Source organism: Spermophilus citellus, assembly GCF_964194105.1.
Source record: "Spermophilus citellus genome assembly, chromosome: 8".
Lineage (NCBI taxonomy): Eukaryota > Metazoa > Chordata > Mammalia > Rodentia > Sciuridae > Spermophilus > Spermophilus citellus.
The window spans coordinates 118,164,265-118,191,843 of NC_138189.1; the positions used below are offsets into that span (position 1 = coordinate 118,164,265).

The 27,579-nt window shown below is 37.6% G+C and overlaps 1 protein-coding gene across 4 annotated transcripts in view; it reads right to left on the reverse strand.

Annotated features, from left to right (window-relative positions):
* Positions 1–7,526: 7,526 nt before the first annotated feature.
* Positions 7,527–27,579, reverse strand: part of LOC308654069 (broad substrate specificity ATP-binding cassette transporter ABCG2-like) — a 61,125-nt gene continuing 41,072 nt past the window's right edge. For all 4 annotated transcript variants that reach the window (XM_081302988.1, XM_081302989.1, XM_081302991.1 and 1 more), the window contains 9 exons: positions 27,063–27,158; positions 26,098–26,345; positions 23,445–23,527; positions 15,275–15,364; positions 14,543–14,667; positions 12,894–13,039; positions 10,679–10,768; positions 9,518–9,603; positions 7,527–7,729 (listed from right to left, as the gene is read on the reverse strand). In XM_081302988.1, coding sequence (XP_081159114.1) covers positions 7,546–7,729; positions 9,518–9,603; positions 10,679–10,768; positions 12,894–13,039; positions 14,543–14,667; positions 15,275–15,364; positions 23,445–23,527; positions 26,098–26,345; positions 27,063–27,158 — 1,148 coding nt within the window. In that variant the 3' untranslated portion in view covers positions 7,527–7,545. The remainder of the gene's footprint in view (positions 7,730–9,517; positions 9,604–10,678; positions 10,769–12,893; positions 13,040–14,542; positions 14,668–15,274; positions 15,365–23,444; positions 23,528–26,097; positions 26,346–27,062; positions 27,159–27,579) is intronic.

Consider the following 27,579-nt stretch of genomic DNA (forward strand, 5'->3'; position numbering starts at 1 on the left):
TAGTAGTCCCTTTAGCTATCAAAGGATGAATCCGTCAAATGGATTAATTCACAGAGATCAGAACAATCATGATCCAATCATTACTTATCACATGAATTTTCATCCCAGATCCAAATCATAACATTCTGCCCTTAGCCCCCAAAGTTCATGTCTATCTCACAATGCAAAATACATTCAGTCTTTCTCCAGAAGTCTTCATAGTTCTAGCATGACTCAAAAATTCAAGTCAAAAGTCTCCTCTGAGACACAAGCAAACTATTAGCTATGAACCTCCGTTAAAATAAAAAAACAAGTTACATGCTTCCTGTTTATAATGGCACAGAGTAAACATTCCCATTTCAAAGGAGAGAAATAGGTGTATAGGAAGAAGGAATGGGACCAAAGGAAGACGGAAGCCTAGAAGGGCACACAAGGCTTATGGATCCACATCTAGCATACAGGACTCACAGTAGTAAGATGCGGGCCCCAAAGGGCTTGGGCAAGCCTGTGCCTATCATTTCTGTAGTAGCCCACATGGCATCTCTCATGGACTGGCAGGCATTCCACATTCCTCGAATTTCTTAATTCCTGGGGTTTCCATTATAAATTTGGTTTAACTCACATGGTTTCATGTGTCACCCTTTCAAGGGCCACCTGAAGGGATTCCAACCTCAAAACACAATGCTTGACCTGCCAGATTTTCCTTTAGAATTCTGGAAGCCCACATCACCCCTAACTATAGCATTTACCATTCCTGCATACATAGAACCATGTGGAAAACACCAAGATCTGTCACCAGCTCAAGTACTAGCCACTTCCCTTTGTACCATAACTGCAGTAGTCTCTGGGTTCCTGGACAGTTGAGCATAGTGAAACAAATCACTATGAAACAAAACATTACTTAGTTATGCCTGTTGGAGCAGGGTACCTTATGGCCTCTTCTTAAAGCAAAGTCTTCCAAAGACATTTTCACTTTTATATCTTTTATTCTGTGATGGGTGTCCAATTATAGAGTGGACTGAGCAATCTTGGGATGCTTCAAATCATCTTTCATATCATCACTATGCAAAGTACTTAGTTTTTTTTTAGTGAAAGTAATCTCCTCAAGCAACCCCAGATTTCTTGGCTTCAATTTTACATGCATGTCTTTTCTGTTCAAACTATAAGTTTTTCACATCTTTCATCTCTACTTTTGCTCCTGATTCTCACAGTAAACCTGGTTAAAGCTGACAGTTATACCCATGCCACCCCCAGAATTCTGTGTGTTTTTTTTCCCACCAGATTAATTAGCTATCAACTTTAAATTCAGCCTCACAGAAAGTCTCAGACATGGACAAAATATAGATCAAGTCTCTTCCAGAATGTAACATGAATGTTCTCTACTCCTATTCCCAATGGAGTTCTCATTTCCATCTGAAACCTCATGAGAATGATCATTATCGTCTGCATTCATATGGGCATTCTGGTCTTTTGAACTCCTACCACAATTGTCCATTAAACTCTGCTTACAACATTTTTAAGACTTTTCTAGAAATCATCACCAGGATTTCTGAATTCCTCCCACAAACCAGTTCCAAAGGCTCCTGGAGGGCATGATCAGATATAGTTAGTAATGACTCTATTTCTTAGTACCAATTTTCTTTTATTCCACTTTCAATCACTGTGACAAAAATATCTGACAAGAACAACCTATAGGAGGAAAAAATTTATTTTTGGCTCATGGTTTAAGAGAGATTAAGTTCATGGTGTGCTGGCTCCAAAGCAGAAACCTCATGGTGGAAAGGCATAGAGAGGGAAGCTGCACATCTCTTGGCGGCAAGGAGGCAGAAGATGCAAGAGAGAGAGAGGTGCTGAGGAGAAGATAGACCCTTCTGAAGTATTTCTCCAGTGGCCTACTCAAACTAAGCCCACCTCCCAGTAGTCCCCTTATCTATCAATGGATTAATCCATCATTAATGCACTGAGGAGGTCAGAGCCCTCATTATCCAGTCTTCACATAACACATGACCTTTTGGGGATATTCCAGACTCAAAACTATAATAGATAGGACAGAATATCATTAATTAATTAATTCACTAGATAACCCCTAACTAGCACAGAACAGGGTTGCTTTTCCTTCCCTTTCCAGAGCTGTATGATTCATAGGTACTGAATAAATGCCTGTAGTCTGAAACAAAATACATATTTTATTTCCACAGAATGACTCGAATCTCAGGAAAGCAATGCTGGAACAAAGAGCCTCATTAACAGGCTCAATTGGAACTGACAAGGAAAGGAAGTGGCCTCTGTGTGTCAAGTCATCTCCTGGACCTTTCTGGCCCTTTACTTACTAACCACTTCCAGAAACTTCAAAAACATTGTAGAGAAATGAAATAATTGCCTTGATGGTCATCACCCTTACAATCTGGAGAAGAAGTGAAAGACATACTAAGACACTCTGTAAATAGATATTTACTTAAATATCATTTGCCTGCCTCTCATTACCCTCTTTTGACCTCACTGGAATAATCAGGAAAAGTTCAATAATAATTGCAAAAGATTTCCATTCACTTCTAGTAATAGCTACTACTTGATTTAATGTGATATTGTCTTATGCAAATGTTGTTATACATAACGACTGGAGAAATCCACCTTGTAATTAAAGCAGAGTTGTATTTGAGCTCAAAAATATGGGTATTATAAAAATATATCCTTTTAGTTTGTGGAAAATACATGTGGACATAATTCTTTTGATGATATTCGGTTGTTGCCAATATGATATCCAGATTAAACATAGGATCCCACTTATCTAGTTGTATTTTTCTTTTCTTTATTTAAAATAGCACTTATCATCTAAGTTGCTGTATGGTTTATTGATGAGTCAAGATTTAATAGCCAGAAGACATGGCGATGAATCATGTACCTCTCATCCTTTTTGGCTTTCAATGTCAGAATACTCATTGCTTTTACTGAGAAGGTCCCAGAATTGTGGTAAATTTAGACAGACATAGACAGACATTACCATACTAGAATAGTATGGTAAGCCAAACCATACTATTCTAGAATCCTAACTCCCTTTACCAAATATCCTTATCCCACTAGCCTTCACTTTTCACCTCTGCCTTGGTATCTGTTTGGACCTTTTATATCCTCATTAGCCAGTAGTAGACAAGGATTTCCTTGCCTATTTTCAGAGCAGGCTGTACAGGAAACTGCCCAGAATTGGGAGGAATGTGTATCTTCATTACCAAGGAGTGGGATAGCTGGGTCAAATGGGGGTTCCATTCCCAGTTTTCCAAGAAATCTCCATACTGCTTTCCATATTGGCTTCACCAATTCACAATCCCACCAGCAAGGTATAAGTGTGCCCTTTCCCCCACATCCTCACCAACACTTATTGCTGTTTGTATGCATAATAGCTGCCATTCTGACTGGAGTGAGATAAAATCTTAGAGTAGTTTTGATTTGCATTTCTCTATTTGCTAGAGAACATTTTTTCATATATTTGTTGATTAATTGTATATCATCTTCTGAGAAGTGTCCGTTCAGGTCCTTGGCCCATTTATTGATAGGATGATGATGATGATGATGATGATGATGATGATGATGATGATGATTTTGGTGTTTAGCTTTTTGAGTTCTTTATATATCCTAGAGATTAGTGCTCTATCTGATGTGTAAGGGGTAAAAATTTGCTCCCAAGGTGTAGGCTCTCTATTCACCTCATTGATTGTTTCTTTTGCTGAGAAGAAGCTTTTTAGTGTGAATCCATCCCATTTATTTATTCCTGACTTTAATTCTTGTGCTATAGGAGTCTTATTAAAGAAGTCGGGACCTAATCTGACATGATGAAGATTTGGGCCTACTTTTTCTTCTATTAGGAGCAGCGTCTCTGGTTTAATTCCTAGGTCCTTGATCCACTTTGAGTTGAGTTTTGTGCATGGTGAGAGATAGGGGTTTAATTTCATTTTGTTGCATATGGATTTCCAGTTTTCCCAGCACCATTTGTTGAAGAGGCTATCTTTTCTCCAATGTATATTTTTGGCACCTTTGTCTAATATAGGATAGCTATAGTTATGTGGGTTAGTCTCTGTCCTACATTCTGCACCATTGGTCTACAAGTCTATTTTAGTGCCAATACCAGGCCATTTTTGTTACTATTGCTCTGTAATATAGTTTAAGGTCTGGTATAGTGATGCCACCTGCTTCACTCTTTTGCTAAGAATTGCTTTAGCTATTCTGGGTCTTTTATTTTTCTAGATGAACTTCATGACTGCTTTCCATATTATATGAGTAATGTCATTGGAATTTTTATTGGAATTGCATTAAATATGTATAGTGCTTTTGATAGTATGGTCATTTTGACAATGTTAATTCTGCCTATCTAAGAACAAAGGAGATCTTTTCATCTTCTAAGATCTTCTTTAATTTCTTTCTTTAGTGTTCTGTAGTTTTCATTGTAGAGGACTTTCACCTCTTTCCTTAGGTTTAGTCCCAAGTATTTTTTTTGGTGGGGGGAGAGTAGTTTTTCTCATTTCCCTTTCAGAGGATTTGTCACTGATACACAGAAATGCCTTTGATTTATGGGTGTTGATTTTGATTACTGCTACTTTGCTGAATTCATTTACTAGTTCTAGAAATTTTCTCATGGAATTTTTTGGTCTTCTAGGTATAGAATCATATCATTGGCAAATAGTGCTAATTTGAGTTCCTCTTTTCCTATCTGTATCATTTTTATTTCTTTCACCTACTTAATTGCTCTGGCCGGTGTTTCAAGAACTATGTTAAATAAAAGTGGTGGAAAAGGGCATCTCTGTCTTGTTCCAGTTTTTAGAGGGAATGCTTTCAATTTTGTTTTTTACCTTATGAAAAATAAATCACATTTAAAAAATATTCCTTAATTTAAAAATGAAGTAGATGATTAATTTTTGTTATGATTTTTCTTTCCACAATAAAAATTACATAAAATGTTGACTATAATAAAAAGAGGATAAACATAACAGGATATACTTGAATTCTTATTAATTTAAAAAGTATAAAAAATTTTTGGTTGTTCTGGTGGCTATATTTTGTGAATAAGTATAGAAATGTGTTTCTCTTTGTGGACTGAGGAACTGTGAACATAGGGAACTATGAGGGAGGTATGATTACTAATGAAAAGGCTGATACCAAAACCAGGAATAGTTAATTTAGATTTATGTTCATATAATAACCAGAAAAAAACAGATACAATACTATCATTTGTATCATAAGAAACAAAATGTTCCTTAAAGTTCTATTATGGTTTGAATGTGAGGTGTCCCCAAAAAACTTATGTGTGAGACAATGCAAGAAGGTTCAGAGGAGAAATGATTAGGTTCTGAGAGTCTTAACCCAATCAATGAATTAATCCCCTGATATCAATTAACAGTGGTAACTGAAGTGGTAACTGAAGTGGTAGGGGGTGGCTGGTGGAGTTGGGGATGGGGCATGGCTTTGGGTATATATTTGTATCTGGCAAGTTGAGACTTTCCTCTCTGCTTCCTGATCATGGTGTGATCTCTGCCACACTCTCCCGCCATGATTTTCTGGTGAACCTCAAGCCCAGAGGAATGGAACCAGCCTTCTATGGACTAAGACCTCTGAAACCATGGCCCCTGAATAAACCTTTTCTCCTCTACAATTATGCTGGTCAGGTCCTTTAGTCATGGCAGTGAAAAAGCTGACTATGTTAAGTTCAAAGATAAAAATATAAAGCTATGTCTCCAGACTGATGTAGCAGGGTACCCACAGACTGGCTATGTGGTATTCCAAGGCAACCACAGTCGCATGGGGCTGTTCTCCAATGATCCACCAGCTCTCTTAATTCCTGCAAGTATTTGCTTTTACAAAGGGAGCTAGATGCAATGTGCACCCCTGAATCTGATCCAAGAACAATAAAAGAACATTAGCTGGAAAGTGGTGAGTTCTGAAGAGAGTGTCCCAATGTTAATTAATGTTCCAAAGTTAATTTCTTGGCTTGGAACAATGTAGCTTGGTATATAAAACATTAACTCTATGGGAATCCGGGCAAAGTGCACATGGGAACTTCTACTATATCCATGCAATTTTTCTATAAATCTAAAATTATTTAAGGGTTAAAAGTTTATTAAGAAGTGGGAGGGAGACTTAAGTATGTAACTGCACACTAGGACTCCCACCTGAACTCCAGTGATGTTCTGATAGCACCAGCAGAAATGAATACACACTGTAATCTCAAAAAGAAGCCTAGGAAGAGGTAGCAACTGGGAGAGGGGCATGTGGGGCTCCCACGTGCTGGTTGTGTTCTACTTCTTGACCTGGTCTGGGGGTGGCACATGTGTGTTCATTGTATGGTAATTGACTGAACTCTATTTTTTGTTTAATTATCCTTCAGTATAAGAGAGGTTTTAACATACTTCCATTTTACTGGTAAACATTCCCCTGTTACTGATGAAGATTCGAGTGAAGAGAGTATATGGAAACAGATGGGGTCTAGAGGTAGGTGGGGGATCCTGTGCAGGGACAGATGTGACAGTTAATAAAGCATAAGTTAACACTTTCAGAGCTGAGAAGGACCTTGGAAATGGCCAAACCCAGCCCTGGTGAGTTCTTCCTGGGGACAACTCTGTTGGTACTGCTGCAGTGGACAGGCAGGGCCAGACATCTGGGTCTTAGCAAAGATCTTCAGGATGTAACCAGATTATATACCACTGAGACATCCAGGGAAGTGAAGTGACTTCAGAGCAGAATGTCCCAGTAATGCCATAAAAGCTCTATTCCTGGACCCCTGGCCACTTGCGGACTCCTGAGCTCAGTAAGTACCATCAAACTTAATTCACTCATCAAAGATATGATTTTCTATCAGTATGGATTTTTTTTTACCTTAGAAATAGCACTGAACTTTCAACATATTTTATATTTCATGCTTCTAAGACTACATTCATTAATGGTATTTATGACACAATAGCAGATCATAGACTTATAGACTATTAAAACTACTAACCTACCTATTCATTTTGAATATGAGGAAACTAGTACCAGAGGTATTAGTAGCTTGCCACCTGTTTCAATTCTTTTTTTTCCTTTTTTTGTACTGGGGATTGAACCCAGGGGCACTTAACCACTGAACTACATCCCCAGCCCTTTTTATTTATTTATTTATTTTTTATTTTGAGACAGGTTCTCATTAAGTTGTTTAGGGCCTCTCTAAGTTGCTGAGGCTGGCTTTGAACTTGTGATCCTACTGCCTCAGCCTCCTAGACCACTGGGATTACAGACATGTGCCACAGCACTTGGCTTCAGTTCTCCTTTTTTTACGTAAATTAAATGGACTGGATTCCTTTTCTGTGGTTATTAACTCACCAGATAAACTAGTATATAATGCATCATGTCAGTAGTTTGGGGCTTGAGTTCATTTATGTATGATTTTTTTTGATATTTTATATTAAAAATAATTGTTACTAAATGACATTGTGAAGGCAACTGAACACAAGACCACACACACACATAAACACACACACACATACACAAACACAGACAAAACAAACAAAAAATACTTTATTGGATGATTAAGTCAAGATGCTTCTTTTAATGTGAGAGTAATATATAGCAAATAAAGGGAGATTTAAGAATGTTTTTTTTAAGAAATATCAATTTTAGGTAGGTAATTGTGAGGAAGCAAATTAGCATAACAGCCAAACCCAGAAGATTCTTCCACAAGCCCCAAGAGAGATCGATGCCCTGGAGTGTCAAGAATTCTTCTCCTGTACATCTGAAATTTAACAAACACACACACAAAAATAACTATATTCCTACCAAACATCAAATTATATTGACTATATTCACTATGACTTCTTAGAGAAACCTATAGGTTAATCAAATTATGAGGAGTTACCCCTTCACATATAATAGCTAACAGTTGTTGTGTGCTTACAATTTGGCTGATACTATGCTGAGCAACTTGTACCTAAGAGCTTAGTTAAATCCTACATAATCCAGCAGTATATACTTATTAAACACATTTAAAAGAGAGGTGGAATTAGGCTTAACTAACTTGGCCAATTTTACAGATTCACAATGGGAACCAAATTTCTAGCCTTCTCAAACACATTCATTTCCAAATCCATAATGCTACTCTCTTCAAAGGAAATATTGATCATGTAACTTTTTACTTACTCCCAATGGAGAACCCTCAGCTTTACCTGATGATAACTGTGCACCTTACCAAGCTAAGTAAAGATCCTTGAACTTCTGCTCACCCACAAGACAGCCATGCAAAAAATACAGGTTAAGAATTCAAAAACTAGGACCAGAGGGGAGCTCTACAAGAGCCATGTCTGGCAGCTCTGGCACCAAGACTGTAATGAACATCACAGATACTCAACAATGGGACATCACCAGCAAGGCCAGGAATCAGACTCCAATCCTAAGTACCAGTTAGAGCACAGCAGGATGGAGTCGTCCTGGCACAGGTTAGAAAAGCAGCTGACACTAAAACACCAGGTTCAGCTGCAGTTGTTGCCTGTTGCCATTCTTAGGCATCTTCTGGAATTTAGCAGTTTAAAAAACATCCCTGGCTTCTCTTTGCTGTAAGGGAAGATCCTCCTTCCTCTTGTGAACATGAACCTTAATGGTCATGAAGTCTGTGGTGGCTTCTCCCTGTCTGTCCCACTTTTCCCATCTACTCATCAGCAGTGTGGCACTGACTTTGTGTTACAAAGATGCCACAACCAGATCCCACAAAAGAGAGTGGACAGGGTAAAGAAAACCCCTTTCCACAGAAGTTTCCCTGTCAGTCTTCAAATATAAATTGATATGCAAATTTTCTCTTATTCATTTCTGGAACAAAATGAAATAATTAACATCCTAGAAAAGGAAAATATTTCTAAAATTTTAAACCAAGATCCTCTAATTTTGTTATAACCTGCATTTCTGTTTTGATGACATTTATGCAAAAATGGGACTTCCTTCTTAATTGTCGAAATGTGTTCTTTCTTTAAGAGAGTTCACATCCTTTGATAGGGGGTATTCCAGCTTACATGCATACAACTCACAGTCACACAAGTGTACACAAGTGTACAGCCTGTGATTTCATGATGTCTCCTAAGTGCAGGAGCTGAGGAAAGGATTAGCCTCTTGGGGCCAATGTTCACTCCATTTATGCTCCCATCCCCCACTTAGCTCTTCCTGCTGTGCACATGCTGGGGTCTCAGGCTCCATATAAACCATTCAGCTCAGAGAATATAAACCCTTGTTAAACAAGGAACAGCCCATTTCAAAATCAAATGTTCTGAAGAAATGAGAATTCACCCCTCAATCAAAACATCAAAACAATCCTTCAAAAGTTCCAAAATGAACATTTCTTCACATTAAATTGTAGAATACATGTACAACATGTGCACATGTACTAGTGCACCATGATTCACTTTATGGGTGAGAAAACAGGGTCAGAAAGGTTTGTTGACCCTGAAAGTTCTCATACCAGCTTTAAGCCCAGGGGACTTTCTTCTTCTGGTGGCAGTGTTAAGAAGTCTAATTATGACATTGAAGGGAAACTTACATCACATAGCTGGCACAGCCAGGGCTTTCTGTTGTACTAAGTCCTGGACAGAAGTTTCGTCCCAAAAATTCATTATGCAGCAAAGCCTATTGCACAAGGAGAACAAGGAAAGGTAAACAGTTCCAAATTTCAAAATGTTTCCAAAAGCAAGGTGCAGAGATGCACACCTGGAATCTCAGATAGTGGAAAGGCTGATGCAGGAGGATGACAAGTTCAAGGCCAAACTGGGCAAATCAACTCAGTTAAACCCTGTTTCACAATAAAAAATAAAAAAAAAATATTGGGAAACTCAGTGGTAAAGTGCTTGCCTAGCATATGTGAGGTGTGAGTTCAATCCCTACTACTGAAAAGAAAACAAAACAAAAACCCAGTGACCAAAGAATTGTCACATTTATGTCCTCAAGTTCAGTCTTTATTATTGCTTCTAAAAAAAAAAAAAAAACCGCCAAGTTTCAGTATCAAAATTTTGTCACATCAAGGCAACTAAAGAATTTTCCGAGGCAATTGATAAGCTTAACATTGAGATAAAGGGAGACCTCTGGTTCTATTATGTCGTACTTCATTCTTTCTTTTCTTCCAATTTTATAATCCCGTAAACATTCTAATTGGAATAATACAGTGGTGCTCAATGAACATTGTGTAGATATGGTAATGATCTATTCTTGCTTGTTTTTTATCAAGACCACTTATAATTCTGGGAGTTAGAAACTTGGTTACACTGTGTAACACCACAGATAACTTCCTTTGAATCTGACTAACTTGCTAAAACCAGTATGGCTCTGAGTATTCTATGGTCTTTATTTCTTTTCTAATTTCCCTTACAATGCAAGCTATGTCTTCTAGTCTCCCATCCTTCATTTATTTCCTTATTGAACTAAAACATAATGTTTTTTTGTGAATGAGACAATCTTTCTCCTTCAACCTTTCTCTCCAGCTTCATCTTCTGCCAACAATAGTGTAACTGAGGAAATCCCAGAAAACTCCCTGATCTTGTGTTAGCCAAGGCTAACAGGAAATACTCATGTATTGCTCCTGAAAGACAGTTCTGGGATGGGAGAGATTCACAGCTCATGGCTGAGGAAATGAAATGATTAGGCTTTATTTTGGTTGTTCCCAGCTTTCCCAAGATATTCCCCACAATAACAGATGAAGACAACTTACCATATAACCATAATAAGGAATACTGAAGTACTGAAGCCAGGAGAGCCACAGTTTTGTGGTTCCAAAATTCAGTGATATACCCAAGAAAACCTACAAAAAGCAAACCCCAAGAGTCAGAACTGGTTCAGCATTTTCAGGAGGAATGCTTGACAAGACCCTTTCCTAGAACCCTACAACCTTCTAAACATTCTGCAAGGATCAATTCGTTGTTGAAATTTCTTCCACTTACTTCTAAACACTAATCTTAATCCTTTATGTGTACCTCTGCATAGCTACAACAGCTTTTGATATTAAAGGAAGAACAATATAACTACAATCTATATTATGTATTTCACTTATTTGGAGGATCCTTAATTATCAAGAAGATATTCTCAACTTTCTCTATAACTGCATACAATTGAAGATTAGGAAGTTTAGTCAACCCCTTAGTATCAATCAGGGATTGGTTACAGGACCACTCCACCCCCACTCACAGCCTCAAAAATATACAGATGCTCATGTCACATATTCTTAAAACACTATGGCATTCATGTGTAATGTGAATATTCTTCATGATTTAAATATCACACCCTGTATATATTTAATCATTTTAATATTTTAATATTTTTGATGCCTAATACTACATGAAACTTGGAAAATATATTATAACAAAAAAGGAAAAATGTACATATATAATAGAGACATAATTTTTGTTTTGAAAAGTCTCTATTTCAAGTTGGTTGAATCTCTCAATGAAGATTAGTGGACTAGAAGGGCCAACTATACTGACTAATTGAATTATATCTCCACTCTCTGTTCTCATACTGAACCTAGAAATCTAGGAAAATGTACCAGAACAACCCTGAGCATCACACATCCCTCTCTACTTCCATATATTGAAATTTATTATTTACAGGGGTTTGTACTCTTTATGATTTTAGGAGTAAAATGAAGTTTTGAATTCAGGTTTAAAGTAACTCAAAGCCTAGAACAGATAAAGAGCATATTGTGATGATCACTTTATGACACAGAAAATTAATGACACAGGAAATGTCATTAATACAATTAAATTTATTAGAAAACAGTATCTCAATGGAGATGACAAGAAGGACGGTGGGAGACACACAAAAGACAAGTACAAGGTTTATATAACACTTGTACTAATGGGTGTGAGGTGCACTGGGATATGCAGAACAAGGACAAGGTTGTGGTGTATCTGCATATACTTAGACTTGACCTAACCAAGTGCTTAGCATATAACACAACATCACTCAATGAAATGTGCTTTTTTGAATGGTTTTAAAGTTCCATATAGAGACCTTTGCCTAATAATCTATAAAACATCAAATAAATCAAACAAACCATCTTTATTTATTGAAAAACATTTTATTTATTGGATGACAGCATAGGAACTATAAACAGCATTTACTGTTTTCTCAATGATATACATTGGTAGTTGCCAATTTCAGAAATGGAAGAATTATACTTTGCCAAGAGCTTATGCTAACTACCTATCATTGACTGACATCTCTCCTACTGTAGCAGAAAAAAAATGTGTGTATTAATAGTTTAAGATCTCCAGTTTAATTGATATCATAGTGGGGAAATGTGGTAACTAGTTCCATTCATCTGTTGATTCATCATTGTGAGTATAGATTTTAGGGGCATATAAGATTAGAACTAAGTAACCATTAAAAGCAAAAGTATATTGATATAAAGAGTTCCTCAGAAAGCCAAAAAGTAAGTGATCTTGTACTCTAGGTTTGGGAATTTTCCACGATTTTCAAAATCCTCCTTTTGAAAATATAAGTGGCACTCAAGTTAGCCTCCCCATGTTGCACACTATTAAATTTCTCAAGGATCTTCACTTTGAACTTGGAGAGAAGTGAATCCAACCAAACCACCTCTGCTGGTTGAACAGCTGTCAGTTCTCTAACACTAGCATAAAAGGAAGGCAGAGAACTGTTTTTATGAGGGAATCAGCCAATCACAACTCTGGTTTCCAATTTATCAAGGGTTCATAATATATCACCAAAAAGTATTTTTAAAAGCTCATTAGTGAGGATATGATTAAAAGTTATAGTAACTTCACTAAAAGAGTAAGAGGAAATCTGGCATCCTAAGAGCATCTAAGCCTCATGTACAAAATCCTCAAAGCAGGTTTTACAGTAAAGTTGAAGGAGCAAGAAGGAACAGGAGAAAAATTCCTTCTCAGAGAAGCACAGTTCATACTTACCAGCATAAACATAAAATAGACAATCACAAGAAGTATCTTTCTATCTGCCTTCTCGCCTGCTCCTAGGATTAGTGCCATGGAACTGGTGGTATAAGCCACCAGCAAAACAATAAACATCATCCTGAAGAAAGCTCCTAGTTTCCATCCTTAGAAGGAAAAGAAAGGGTCAGTCCAGTGGCCTAGGTCACCTAGTATTTGAACTTATTTATTAGTCAAATAACACTATAATATTCTGCTAAACTAATATCAGAATGAAGTTACCCACTATCCAACTATCATGAGTCACAATTTTATTATTTCCCTCTGTGAAATCATGTAAAATTATCGTACAGTTTTCTTCATTACATTTATTGCAAATAACTTTTCCATGTAACAACTATGTGTAATTGGGGATGATTTCTGAGTTGCTGAGATGGGGAGATATAGACAACAAAAATGGCCAAAATTCTACTATCTGAGAAAATTTCTCAAAGCATATTCATGTCCCCTGGTGCATTATTTGCTGCAACTGCATTAATGAAGAAACTGGGACTGGGTTCCACAATGTCACAGTAGTTTTAATACCTAGGGGAAGGGAGATATCTCAGCAACCTAAGACCCTCTAGACAAACCACCTATGACATGGTCATTGAGAATGGGGCTAAGTTGTGTTTCTTAATATGATCTGGATCATACAGTCTGAAGATTTTTGAACAGCTGCAAGAACAAAAATCAGGAGTCTGGGGATCTAGATTCCATGACTAATTGTTTATGACACCTCTTATTTGTAAAAGGAAAGGTTTAATTAGTCTCTATTAGTGGTTCTTACTTTGAAGTATGTTTCAAAAATAGATATTTCTGGTGTGTTTATGTGTGTGTGTGTGTGAGAGAGATATGGGAATACTCATGCAATGAAACTAGGGGGGAACCTGAACATGATGCACACACACATGTGTCTATACTCACCAAGAAAGTATTTTAATTAAATCAATAACCCCAAAAGCCACTATTCTCTCAACAAAGAAGGGAAGAGGGAGAGAATAATGTGTGTATGTAGATTATTTATCCCTCTCAATATATCTCTTTAGATATTACTATCTGTATTTTATCTCTATATAGAGATATATGGAGAGATATCAAGAGAAGATATGTAGATGGACAGGCAATAAATATCCCAGTTCCTCCAGCATAGTCTCATATAGTCTTATAATTCCTTCCATATTTGTGTATGACACACAGCATTTCTCAATACCATGTAGTTTTATAAACAGTATTAACATTTGGTTGGGTCAGTTTCAGGGGCACATACCTGAAAACACAGCTACTCCAGAGACTAAGGCAAGAGGCTTGCAAGTTCAAAGCTAGCTTGGACAACTAAGCAAAACTAATAGGTCTCAAATTAAAATAAACCAAAATGATAGCTTGTGATGTAGTGGAGTGTCAGATTACTTGGCCAGCACATTTATATCCTGGGTTCAAGCCCCAGGAAAATATATACACACATGTTTGACAGGAAAAGTCTGAAAAACAATGCCCACATTTAGCAGCTATATTCAACAGGGTACTTCCCTAGCTTTTGGCTTGTTTTGTAGTTTGGAGAAAGAGAAATTAGAAATTAGCATCACCTCATATCCAAGATTAAGGCACACTGTTTTTGCCTTGTTACTTACCTAACATCAAGGATAGTATAAAAGTAAATATAAAACTTGGACAAATCCTCCTGGGTATTAAATCAGATAACAGTTTTCCAAAGAAGTAAGATTTTTCACTGTAGTATCCACTGATATACTCATGTCTACAGAAAACAAAAGAAAAAACAAAACAAAACAAAAAACAAACACCACATATCCCAGATTAGTCCAAGAAGGCACAGCCCAGATGAGATGCTGCTGTGCAGACTCCTTCTGCCACCAGGTCTGACACTGCAGCTGCCCACAGGCTCTAGGCTGATCCCTGGTTAATGCCCTTCTCCACCTCAGGTGCAGCCTCCCTGGGACATCAGCCCCCAAGGCTCTTGCTGGGACCCTCTCATGACAGCACCCCTCCTGCCGCCGCCCACTCTAGTGCACATCACCCCTCCAGGGACACAGTGTGCTTCTCCTCACTCTCCTCAGAGACTCTGCTGCTCCTCTGAGGCTGGCTCTGCCTGAACAGCAGCACTTGAGGGGCTAATCTCAGTGTAACAGGGGCTTTTCTTCTCCCCATTTCTGAATGTGAAGAAGGTGACACTGTTATTCTCCAAGGCCCCAATGCAGCAGCAGATCCCTAAACTCTTTGTCAATTGAATAAATTTAAAAAAAAATTCTTGTATTTCCCAGGGTCACATCCTTGGACATATTTGTGAGATGACCAGTGTGACCAAAAGCTGTTAATGTACCCTCTAGAAACAGAGACATACTCACTTAAAGAGTTTCTTCTCGAGCTCAAACATCTCCCCAGCAGTCACACTGCTGAAACACTGGAAGACAATCAGTATATAGAGTCCCCAGGCTCTGCCAGGACAGAACAGGAACAAAAGTACCACAGTCAAGTCAATGCTGGTAGGTCTGATTTCCACCCACAGAACTGATTCCACAATGACATAACATTAATTATATCTTTCTTTAAAAAGTGTAGAACTGTTCTGGTTGAAACTGAAAGGGTACAACTCCATGAGGTCTCTCCTCTGGTACTCCTATAATTCCACATTTGTTGAAATTCATGGTCTTAGTTTACTCTGAACTAAAATTTTAGTGTTCACTAAAATTGATTTGAAACAACAACCCCCAATATGAAGGCATTTGGATATAAGTAACATGAGAAGTAATAAAATTAAAAGAGGTCATGAGAATAGAGAGCCCAAGATTACTGTACTGATAAGAGGAAGAAACATCCCAGCATGCTCTGTCAGGAGAAGGTACAGAGTGAAGACTGCCATCTGCAAGGAATGAAGCATTCTCACAGGAGCCTCATCCTGTTGGAATGACACTCTGAGCTCAGATTTCCAGATTATAGAACTGAGATACATTAAACTTCTGTTGTTTAAGCCACTGATTCTACAATATTTTTTTATGGCAGCCTAAGCTAATTTATAGATTATAACAGTACTATCACTTTCAATTTAACTACCCCAAATGTCAAATATCAATTGTAATGTATGATAGAAAGATAAATAGAGCTCACAATTGTTTAAATATTCAATAATCCATGTGTTTATGCAGGGATGTTCAACGTAATTAGTGGATTAATGCATTTGATAGATTATTAATTTGAAAGGAATATGGTTGGTAACTGTAGGCAAGTGAGTCATGGCTAGAGGAAGTAGGCTACTCAGATCTTATATTTGGGCATTATATTTTATATCTGGCTCTATCTATCTATCTATCTATCTATCTATCTATCTATCCATCCATCCATCCATCTATCTCTTTCTGCTACCTAGCTGCCATGAAATTTGCAGCTTTCCTCTGTCTTGCCATTCTGCTGTGATATTCTGCCTCATCCTTGGACCCAAAGCAATGAACTCAGTCAACCAAGGACTGAACCTCTAAAACTGTGAGCCAAAATAAATTTTTCCTTCTCTAAGTAATTCTTGTAGAGTATTATAGCCATAGCAATGAAGATTTCTAACTGTTTGTCTTGACTCATGGTTTCAGAGTTTGAGTCTGTCGTCAGTTGAGTCCATAGCTCTGGACACAAGGTGAGGCAACATCGTGGCAGAAGGAGTGTTGCTCACATCATGGCAGCCAAGAAGCAAAGAAAAAAGGAAAGGGGTAGAGGGAAGATGTACCCTTCTAGGGCATTCTCCCAGTGACCCAGCTCCTCCAGCAATTCCCCACCTGCCTACAGTTATCACCCAGTTAGCCCATTCAAACTAAAATGTGCTGGTTAGGCTACCACTCTCACAATGGCAATCATTTCACCACCAAATATTCCTACATTAACACAGGAACTTTGTGGGACACCTAATATTCCAACTATAAGACTCCTATCCCCCAAAAGCTCACGTCCACCTCATAATTTATAATGCACTTAGTTCATCTGCAAGAGTCCCCATAGTTTTAACAGTTATAGCAGTGCCTAAAATTCAAAGTCCAACATCTCATTTGAGACTCAAGGCAAACTCTTAGCTGCAAGCACCTGTAAAGATCAAAAGAAAATTACAGATATCCAATATGACATTGTAGGGAGTATATATCTCCATTCCAAAATGGAGGATTAGGAGCATAGAAAGAAAGCATAGAACCAGAAAAGACCCAAACCCAGCCAGGCAAGAAGCTCCCCAAACTCCACTTTTTGCATCCAAGACACATGATGGTGGGATGTGATCTCCAAAAGGCTAGAAGAGCAACCCTGACTGTTAGGTCTTGCAAGTTGTAGTGCACATGGCCTCTCTGTTAGCCTGGTTTCTCTGTAGTAAGGAGCTTTTATGAGCAGGCAGTCCACACTACTGGCATCTTTTCATTTCTGGGGTCTCCATTCCATTCATCTTTACAGCTTCATTCATTACCCTCTCAGGGCAGCCTTTAGGGATTCCAATCATCCTACACATCACCTGGTCTCACAGAACTTCCTCTGGAATCTCAGTTGAAAGCCTCTATGATCCATTGACTAATTTATCTTGCATTCTGGCAGAACCAGCAATACATGGATGACATCAAGGTCTGCTGCTAGCTTGTGCAGTAGTTGGTCCCCCTGGGATCATGGCTGTAGTAGCCTCTGAGTGCCTGGGCAGCTGATAAGTGTGAAAAAACTTCCTAGGCCCAACTATGTGAGCAATGTGCACCCACAATCTTTCCTCAGTGTGATTTTTCTTTCTACATCCTTGAGCCTGCAATGATGTAATCTTATGAATTCCTGAGATGCCTTCAAACTATCTTCCCTGCTGTCTCTGTCTAAAGTACTTAGTATCTCTTTAGTGGCTATAATATCTTCAACAATCACAGTTTTCTTGGCCTGACTACCACACACCCAACATTACCCATTTAACTTGCCAAACTGCAAGTTAAAAAAAAAAAAAAAACTTCCTTCTTTGTTTTTTACTCCTGATTCTTACAGTAAACCTGGCCAAAATCTGAGAGTAAGCCATGTCACTTCCTGAATGAATGCTGTACTGCCATAAAATTTCCTCCACTAGATTAATTCATCCTTCACCTTTAAATGCAGCCTCACAGAAAATCTGAGGACATGGGCAAAATATAGACAACTTGTTTGTCAGAATGTAACATAAATAGTCTCTACTCCAATTCCCAAGAGATTCCTCATTTCCCTCTGAAACCTCATGAGCACAGTCCTTAATGTCCATGCCCTGTTTGCATTTTGGTCTTCTAAATTTCTGCCATAGTAGCCCATTTAGCTCTGCTTACAATATTTTAAGCCTTCTCCAGCTTGCATCTCCAAACTTTTCTAAACTCCTACTACAAATAATTTCCAAAGGTTTCTCAACTACATGAGCAGATTAGCCACAGCAAAATCCCTATTCCTGGTACTGATTTTTATGTTATTCAGCTTAGCATTGGTGAGAACAAACTATCTGACAACTTAGAGGAGGAAAAGTTTATTTTGACTCATAGTTTCAGAGGTTTAGTCCACAGTTGGCAAGTCCATTGCTCTAGGCCCAATGGATTTTGAGGCAAAAGATCATGGTGTAATGGTGTGGTGTACAAGTGCTGCTTTCTTCATCATGGCCAGAAGCAGAGAGAGAAAAGGAAAAGATATTCAGGTATAATAAACTCTAAACTTGTCCAGGTCTCATCCTTCATTGACCTTCCCCATCTAGCCCCACCTGCCTACAGTTACTACCTATTTAGCCATTAAAACTAGGATGAACTGATTAGATTACAGTTTTCATAAGTCAATCATTTCATCTCCAAACATCCCTGCATTAACATAGAAGCTTTGGGGAGTATCACATATCTATACCATAACACTAACACAGTTTTAAAGTGCAGTAATGAAAGAAAGACATGTGTAAAGAAAATACAGACAATGGAGGGAATCCTTAGTCAGCTCATTACTAGAGACGTCAACCACACAACTATCCAAAAGCCTTTAATTATGCTTGACTAGGACAGCCACCTTCCTGTGAGATTTCAAAATACATAAAAATGAAAGTGGTCCTGATTAATAAGAGATTAATAAGCCAGAAATATAAAGATCTCCAACTCAACAACAGTAGCAACAACCAAGCCAATTTTAAAATGAACAAAGGACTGTACATTTTACCAAAGACCCAGTGGAACTCTAATATTTAGCAAAAGACAAAGTAAGAAGTTCTGATGGGGATGTGAAGAAACTAGAACCTTTGTGTGCTACAAAGAATGTAAAATGGTGCAGCTACAGTGCTTCCACTGCCTGGAAGTTCCTCAGAATATTACCAGAATTACCATATAATCCGGCCATTCCACTTCTGGGTGTCTACTCCACACAGAAAGCAGGACTCAAAGAGATATTTTCACACTTATAGCTGCATTACTTACAAGAGCTCAAACCTGGAGGTTCCCAGATTTTCATCAGTAAATGAAGAGTAAAGCCAAATATAATAAATGCATAACTATTTTATAGACTGAAAAGCCAAATTCCAATACTTACTACATTTTGAATGAACACTGAGGACATAATGTTAAGGAAAATAAGTCAGTCACCAAAAGAGAAATACTATGAGTTCATGTATATGAGATTCCTAGAGTGTCCAAATTCAGAAACACAAAATAGATAGGTGGTAGGCAGGACTTAGGAGAAGTAAGTATGGGAAATTACTGTTTTATGGGTATTTCATTCAGGAAGATGAAAAAATGGTCTGGAGTTGGATGGTGGTGGTACTTCCACAAGGTGAATGTACTCGATTCCACTAATGGTACTGAATAGAAGAGACAGATGAACCCACATACAGTTATCTCATGCTAGACAAAGGCACCAAAAACATTCATTGGAGAAAAGATACCCTATCCAAAAAATGGTGGCAGGTAAATTGGATATCCATATGTAACAAAATAAAATTAAGTCCCTGTCTCTCACCTTGCACAAAACTCAACTGAAAATGGATTAAAAACTTAGGCTGTTGAGAGAAAACTTTTTAGTTTGAGTAAGTCCCATTTGTTGATTCTGGTTGTTAACTCTTGCGCTATGGGTGTCCTATTGAGGAATTTGGAGCCTGACCCCACAGTATGTAGATCATAGCCGACTTTCTCTTCTATCAGACACCGTGTCTCTGATTTAATATCGAGCTCCTTAATCCATTTTGAGTTAACTTTTGTGCATGGCGAGAGAAAGGGATTCAGTTTCATTTTGATGCAAATGGATTTCCAGTTTTCCCAGCACCATTTGTTGAAGATGCTATCCTTCCTCCATTGCATGCTTTTAGCCCCTTTATCAAATATAAGATAGTTGTAGTTTTGTGGATTGGTTACTGTGTCTTCTATTCTGTACCATTGGTCCACTCGCCTGTTTTGGTACCAGTACCATGCTGTTTTTGTGACTATTGCTCTGTAGTATAGTTTGAAGTCTGGTATCGCTATACCGCCTGATTCACACTTCCTGCTTAGCATTGTTTTTGCTATTCTGGGTCTTTTATTATTCCATATGAATTTCCTGATTGTTTTATCTATTTCTACAAGAAATGCTGTTGGGATTCTGATTGGGATAGCATTGAACTTATAGAGAACTTTTGGTAATATCGCCATTTTGATGATGTTAGTTCTGCCTATCCATGAACAGGGTATATTTTTCCATCTTCTGAGGTCTTCTTCTATGTCTCTTTTTAGGGTTCTGTAGTTTTCATTGTATAGGTCTTTCACCTCTTTTGTTAGGTTGACTCCAGGAGCCTACATCCTGGGAACAAATCTTTACCCCACACACTTCAGATAGAGCCCTAATATCCAGAGTATACAAAGAACTCAAAAAATTAGATAATAAGATAACAAATAACCCAATCAACAAATGGGCCAAGGACCTGAACAGACACTTCTCAGAGGAGGACATACAATCAATCAACAAGTACATGAAAAAATGCTCAACATCGCTAGCAGTCAGAGAAATGCAAATCAAAACCACCCTAAGATACCATCTCACTCCAGTAAGATTGGCAGCCATTAAGAAGTCCAACAATAACAAGTGCTGGCGAGGATGCAGGGAAATGGGTACACTTGTTCATTGTTGGTGGGACTGCAAAATGGTGCAGCCAATTTGGAAAGCAGTGTGGAGATTTCTTGGAAAGCTGGGAATGGAACCACCATTTGACCCAGCTATTCCCCTTCTCGGTCTATTCCCTAAAGACCTAACAAGAGCATGCTACAGGGACACTGCTAATTCGATGTTCATAGCAGCACAATTCACGATAGCAAGATTGTGGAACCAACCTAGAAGCCCTTCAATAGATGAATGGATTAAAAAAATGTGGCATCTATACACAATGGAGTATTACTCTGCATTAAGAAATGACAAAATCATAGAATTTGGAGGGAAATGGATGGCATTAGAGCAGATTATGCTAAGTGAAGCTAGCCAATCCTTAAAAAACAAATGCCAAATGTCTTCTTTGATATAAGGGGAGTAACCAAGGACAGGGTAGAGACGAAGAGCTGGAGAAGAAGATTAACATTAAACAGAGATGATAGGTGGGAGGGAAAGGGAGAGTTAAGGGAAATTGCATGGAATTTGAAGGTGAGCCTCAGGGTTATACACAATTACATATAAGAGGAAAGGAGGAGTAGGTTAAAAATTATATAAGTGGAAGAAACGATTTATAGTAGAGGGGGTGGAGAGAGAGAAGGGGAGGGGAGGGGAGGGGAGGGGGGATAGTGGAGAATGGGATAGACAGCAGAATACATCAGTCACTAGAAAGGCAATTTATAAATCAATGGAAATGTAACTGATGTGACACAGCAATCTGTATACGGGGTAAAAATGGGAGTTCATAACCCACTTGAATCAATCTGTGAAATATGGTATATTAAGAACTATGTAATGTTTTGAACAACCAACAATAAAATATTATAAAAAAAAACTTAGGCTGTAGAACAGAGACCTTGTGCTTATAGTAGAAAAAGTAGGTCTAAATATTCACCATGTCAGTTTAGGATTTGGCTTCCTTAATGAGACTCCTAAAGTGCAAGAAGTAAAATCAAGAATCCATATATGAGATGAATTCAAAATAAAAAGGTTTTTCTCAGCAAAGGAAATAATCAAGAATGTGAAGAGAAAGCCTACAGAATGGAAGAAAATCTTTATCACATGCACCTCATATAGAGCATTAATCTCCAGGATATATATATAGAACTCAAAAACCTTGACACAAAAAAAAAAAGAAAAAAGAAATAACCCAATCAATAAATGGGCTAAGAAACTGAACAGACACTTCACAGAAGAGTTTTTCATTCAATTGGGCTGGGGTTGGGGTTCAGCGTAGAGCACTCGCCTAGCATGTGGGAGGCACTGGATTTCATTCTTAGCACCATATAAAAATAAATAAATAAAATAAAGTTATTTTGTCCAAATACAACTAAAAAATAAAAAATACAATCAATCAACAAATATATAAATAAATGTTCAACATCAATTAGAGAAATGCAAATCAAAACTACTCTAAGATTTCATCTCACTCCAGTAGTATGGCAATTATCAAGAATACAAGCAACAATAAATCTTGGCAAGGAGGTGAGGAAAAAGATACACTCATACATTTCTGGTGGGACTAAAAATTGGTGCAACCAATCTGGAAAGCAGTTTGGAGATTCCATAGAAAACTTGGAATAGAACCACCATTTGACTCAGCTATTCCACTCCTCAGTTTATACCCAAAGAACTTAAAATCAGCACATTATAGTGATATAGCCATTACAATGTTTATAGCAGCTCAACTTATGATAGCTAAACTATGGACACCTAATCTAGGTGTCCTTCAACAGATAAATGGATAAGGAGAATGTGGTGTATATATACACAATGGAATATTATTACTCAGCCTTAAAGAAGAATGAAATTATGGCATTTTCTGGTAAATGGATGGAGCTGGAGAATATCATGTTAAGTGAAATAAGCCAATCCCCCCCAAACCAAAAAGACCTAATGTTTTCTCTGATATGTAGACACTAATTCACAATAAAGGACGGGGCTGTTAGGGAAGAATAGAGTTACTTTGGATTAGGCAGAGGGGATTAAAGAGAGGGGAGAGGATATGGACTTAGGAAAGATAGTAGAATGAATCTGATATTATTACCCTATGTGCATAAATGACTACATAAAGGGTGTGATTCTACATCATGTGCAACCAGAAAAATGAGAAGTTATATTCCATTTATGTATGATGTGTCAAAGTGCATTATACTGTCATGTATAACTAATTAGAACAAATAAAAAATTTTAAAAAGAATGGTTAAAAGGCTAAATCAGAGTTTACTAGTACATTTGTATATACATGCATCTGATAAAAAGAAAGATTAGTCTTCCATTTGGTTTTTAATGTACCAACTAATTCTATCCAGAATTAAAGTAACATTTATTCTATACTTATCATAAATTCAAATTTTTAAAGGATATTTACAAGTTTGAAAAAAGTAATAGCATTTTCTCAAGTAAAGATACAAATTTACTTACCTAACCTGGATGTCAGTACAATCATTTTTGAACAAAAGGAAAATGCCACCTACAGCCAGTGCCAGAATGACTGTGTAATACAGCTTATCAAAAAGAAAAAGAAAAAGAGAAAAGAAAAAAATTTGATTAGAGGTAAAATTGTTGCATGCACATCATTGATTTTTTGTTGGGGGGGAGGGCAATTTGGGATTGAACTCAGGGCACTCAACCACTGACCCACATCCCCAGACATTTTTTGTGTTTTATTTAGAGACAGAGTCTCACCAAGTTGCTTAGTGCCTCCCTTTTGCTGAGGCTGGCTTTGAACTCTTGATTCTCCTGCCTCAGCCTCCTGAGCTGCTGGGATTACAGATGTGAGCCACTGCACCCTGCCACATCACTGATTATTACAAGATATTTGGCTGTATAATCAAATCTCTCCATTGAGATTGTCAACACTTTAAATGGCTTGGCCAGAGTCCCTAAGAGAATACAAAACACTGTATATTATTAGTGTGCTTTCTAAATGAAATTGAAAATTAAGGCATATGTTTTTTTGGGAGCTGATAGGACAACAGAGCAGACGACTCTGCAAGTTAACATTCCTTTCAGTGTCAACTGGACACTGCCACAAAGGGTATCAGAGTGCTAAAGACACTTGGGGAACAAATTTTCAGAGTTGAACTGAGCTCCCAAGTTTTGTGCCAGTGAACATGTAGTTTCATACTTTAAAAGCGTGAAAGATTTTTCAACTGGCCCTTTACTAAAAATTATACTTCTGTACTACATTATACCTATTACAAACCTGAACAAGAGTTGTTCCTTTAATCTCAGGGAGCTACAAGGTTCTACCCTTCTTCTAGAGACTACTGCTTTTCAGACAATTGCTGGAATTCCCTTTGGCGAACTGAATTCACTGATGAGACTAAGAGTTTGAACATGCAATCTCAAGACATGATCCTGGTTTATTGAAAGTTGCTCTGTTCTAATTATGCCCTGTGCACAACTACCATCTACATGTCTTATACAAAGCACTATAAACCACTTTGATGGGCAAGTAGGAAAAATTAAATGCATGAATCACCTCAAAGAATCAACTCATTGCAGCTCACTGTTCCATCATGGGAAATCCAGGTTGATGGATCTAAAGCACTAGATGTGTCGCCAAATGACATAACTTATTTTCCAAGAATAAAACTTTACCTTGGCTGACAGGACACCTAATTGCCTGTGTTCCAACAGAAATGCCAATGTCACAGGGATCAAAATATTTGGAGCAATGACAGTGTGATTCAAATGGGGATATAGGATCTCAGATATACTCAGAAAGTGATGACTTGTATATGAAAATTACAGTGTACATGTGAAGTACTTAGCAGTATTTCATTAGAGCCAATAATATTCTTTCAATACTCAGGAGAAACTTAATGACTAATAATAAAATAACTGGAAAACTACAAGTAAGATTGATTCCCTTATAAATAGCAGCCCAATGGACTGGGACAACTAGGGTTTCATGTGTTACAGGGGTTAAGTATAACAACAACAAAAAAACCCATAAGGAGTAATAATTAACAACCACTGCAGAACCAGTGGAAAGGGCAAAAGAATACTATCTCATCTCAGTTGAGAAAGATAATGGGACAATGAAGCGTTATTAATTCTAGTTACTACCTGTGTATAAATAGCACACTCTTTGAAATATCTATTTACAAATATCTATTTTCAAAGATTAGAATCTCTCAATGAGGAGGGTCAATTATAAGGAAGAACATTTGCCTACAGGTTCTTCTGTCAGAAAGTGTACATCCCAGACCTCCCTCAGGTGTACTAAGTGCCACCAGGTGTCCCTCATTGCCTGATTTCAACTTCAAACCAACCTTCTTCCACCAACTGCCTGCCCTCTCCCTCCCCTTCTCTATTGCTTCTCTGCTTAAATTTTCTGCATATTCCTGCTGCCATCTGAGATGCTGTATATTTTATTTGTCCAATTACCACCTCTATACCCTGATAAGAAAGTAAGTTCCATGAGGGCAGAGATTGTTATTTTTACTCACTTTGTTCACAACCATTTAGAGTCCCCAAAATGCAGCAAATGATCTGCGTGCAAGTTGTGGAATAAATCAATATATGAAGGACGCCAACTAATAGAACACCCCAAATGTGACTGACATTGCTTTCAGTTTAATTAAAAAATTCTTTTTCTAGCTGAGCATGGTGGCTCATGCCTAGAATCTCAGTGACTCTGGAGGCTGAAGCAGGAAGATTTCAAGTTCAAAGTCAGCCTCAGCAATTTAGTAAGGCCCTAAGCAACTTAGAGACCTTGTTTCAAAATAAAAAATAAAAAGGGTTGGGGATGTGGCTCAGTGGTTAAGCCTCCCTGGGTTCAATTCTTGATTGAACCCCCAAAATATTTTTCTACTAGATTATATATTACATCTTTTCTAAACAACAAAACTTCTGATAGTGTCCTAGAAACCACTAAAAATGTTTCCATAGTAAAAACTTAATTTTTACCTGTCCTATTGACTATCTCTATATCCTCAATGGCGTAGGGACAACAAATAGATGGAAGGGTGGGTAGAAGATACACATAATCCTGAGACAGACTACATCAGAACAAAACTGCTCTCACATCAGTATTTCACAGCACAGTCATGAGTCTGTAGGTTACCTGACGACGAGTGACCGAAGGGAAACCCAGCAAGTTTTTGAATGAACGCCAGAAAATCCACCTGAGTTGATGAAAGAAGGAGGTGACACAGGTGATCTCCCTGAAGGCCAAACTCCTGCTATTCCGACCCCGTGACAGATGCTCTAATTCAGCTTCTGTGTCTCTGTAGAAGGCCGAATTGGCATAAAACTCAGCTAATGCTTCTATTACTGGTTTCTCTCTCTGGAAAAGCTGTTCAGTCTCCTCGGCTTTGGAATAAAAGTGGATAAAGAAGGGAAGTATTATTAACAGATTTAACAACTGATTTAAAGTGTTTTTCTGCTTCCTGTTTCTTGGTTAACACCTTAATTCTAAAGGTTGAATATTGAAAAAGTACTAGCATTGTTAAACACATTGATAAACTTGTTAATTGCCCTGACTTCTGTCATTATCTTGTGGCAAACAGAAAATTCACTAACCTTTTCCTAACTGATTGGAACCTAATTCTTAAAATTACTTTTTACCATACAGAGTTCTATTTCTCAATATAAACATCTGTTCCTCGATTATCACTACATTAAAATAAGATTCTCATTTTTGAATATTATAAAAATGAGCATGTTTGTTTTTAATGGAAACTCCCTTTAAAACTGACAGTAACATATAAATATTCATTAATAAATAAAATTTAAAAACATGCACAGCACTCATGGTCAACAAAGTCTATCTGTTGATCGGTGTGACACCACCACATTAACATGAATTCACAAAGCCCTGTTTTAATGAGCCACCACATTTTTAATTTCTTTTAGTTGTTGATGAACTTTTATTTTATTTATTTTTATGTGGTGCTGAGGATCAAACCCAGTGCCTTACACATGCTAGGTAAGTGCTCTACCACTGTGCTACTACCCCAGCCAACCATATTGTTAAACATTAACCAAACCAATCAGGCAAATATCTGTGAATCGAACAGTTACACATACCTTCATTTTCTTCCTCTCTGTTTATAGGAGGGACGTTTCCATTGATGATGTCTAGGAAGAAGTCTGCAGGGTTTTGGTATTCCTCACCAGAGTAACCTGAGAACAAAAGCCACCTAAGAACACAACCCAATGGTCTTAGAAAATAAAGAGGACTCACTTCCAGAGAGTGAGGGAGGTGAGGCTAAGTCGAATCTAACAACTTCTCTCTCATTTTCTGGCTTTCTTTTCCCTAATTTATCCTTTCAGAACATCTTACATTAGTCTTCAACTATCATAAATCGTGAAACCCAAGGAGCTGTCAAAATGCTCAGATGCTCATCAGAACTTTATAAATCTAAAACTAAGTCCAAGAAAAAAAGCATTAAATACCCATGTCCAGTATGCTCTGAGTTTTTAAAAAAATTCCATAATGGAAGCATGTCAGCAACAATTGTTTCTCCACCATCTAAATACAAAGATCCACCTGCCATCATTCCAAATATTCAACCTATAGCAATAGGGATTGGTTGAATATTTG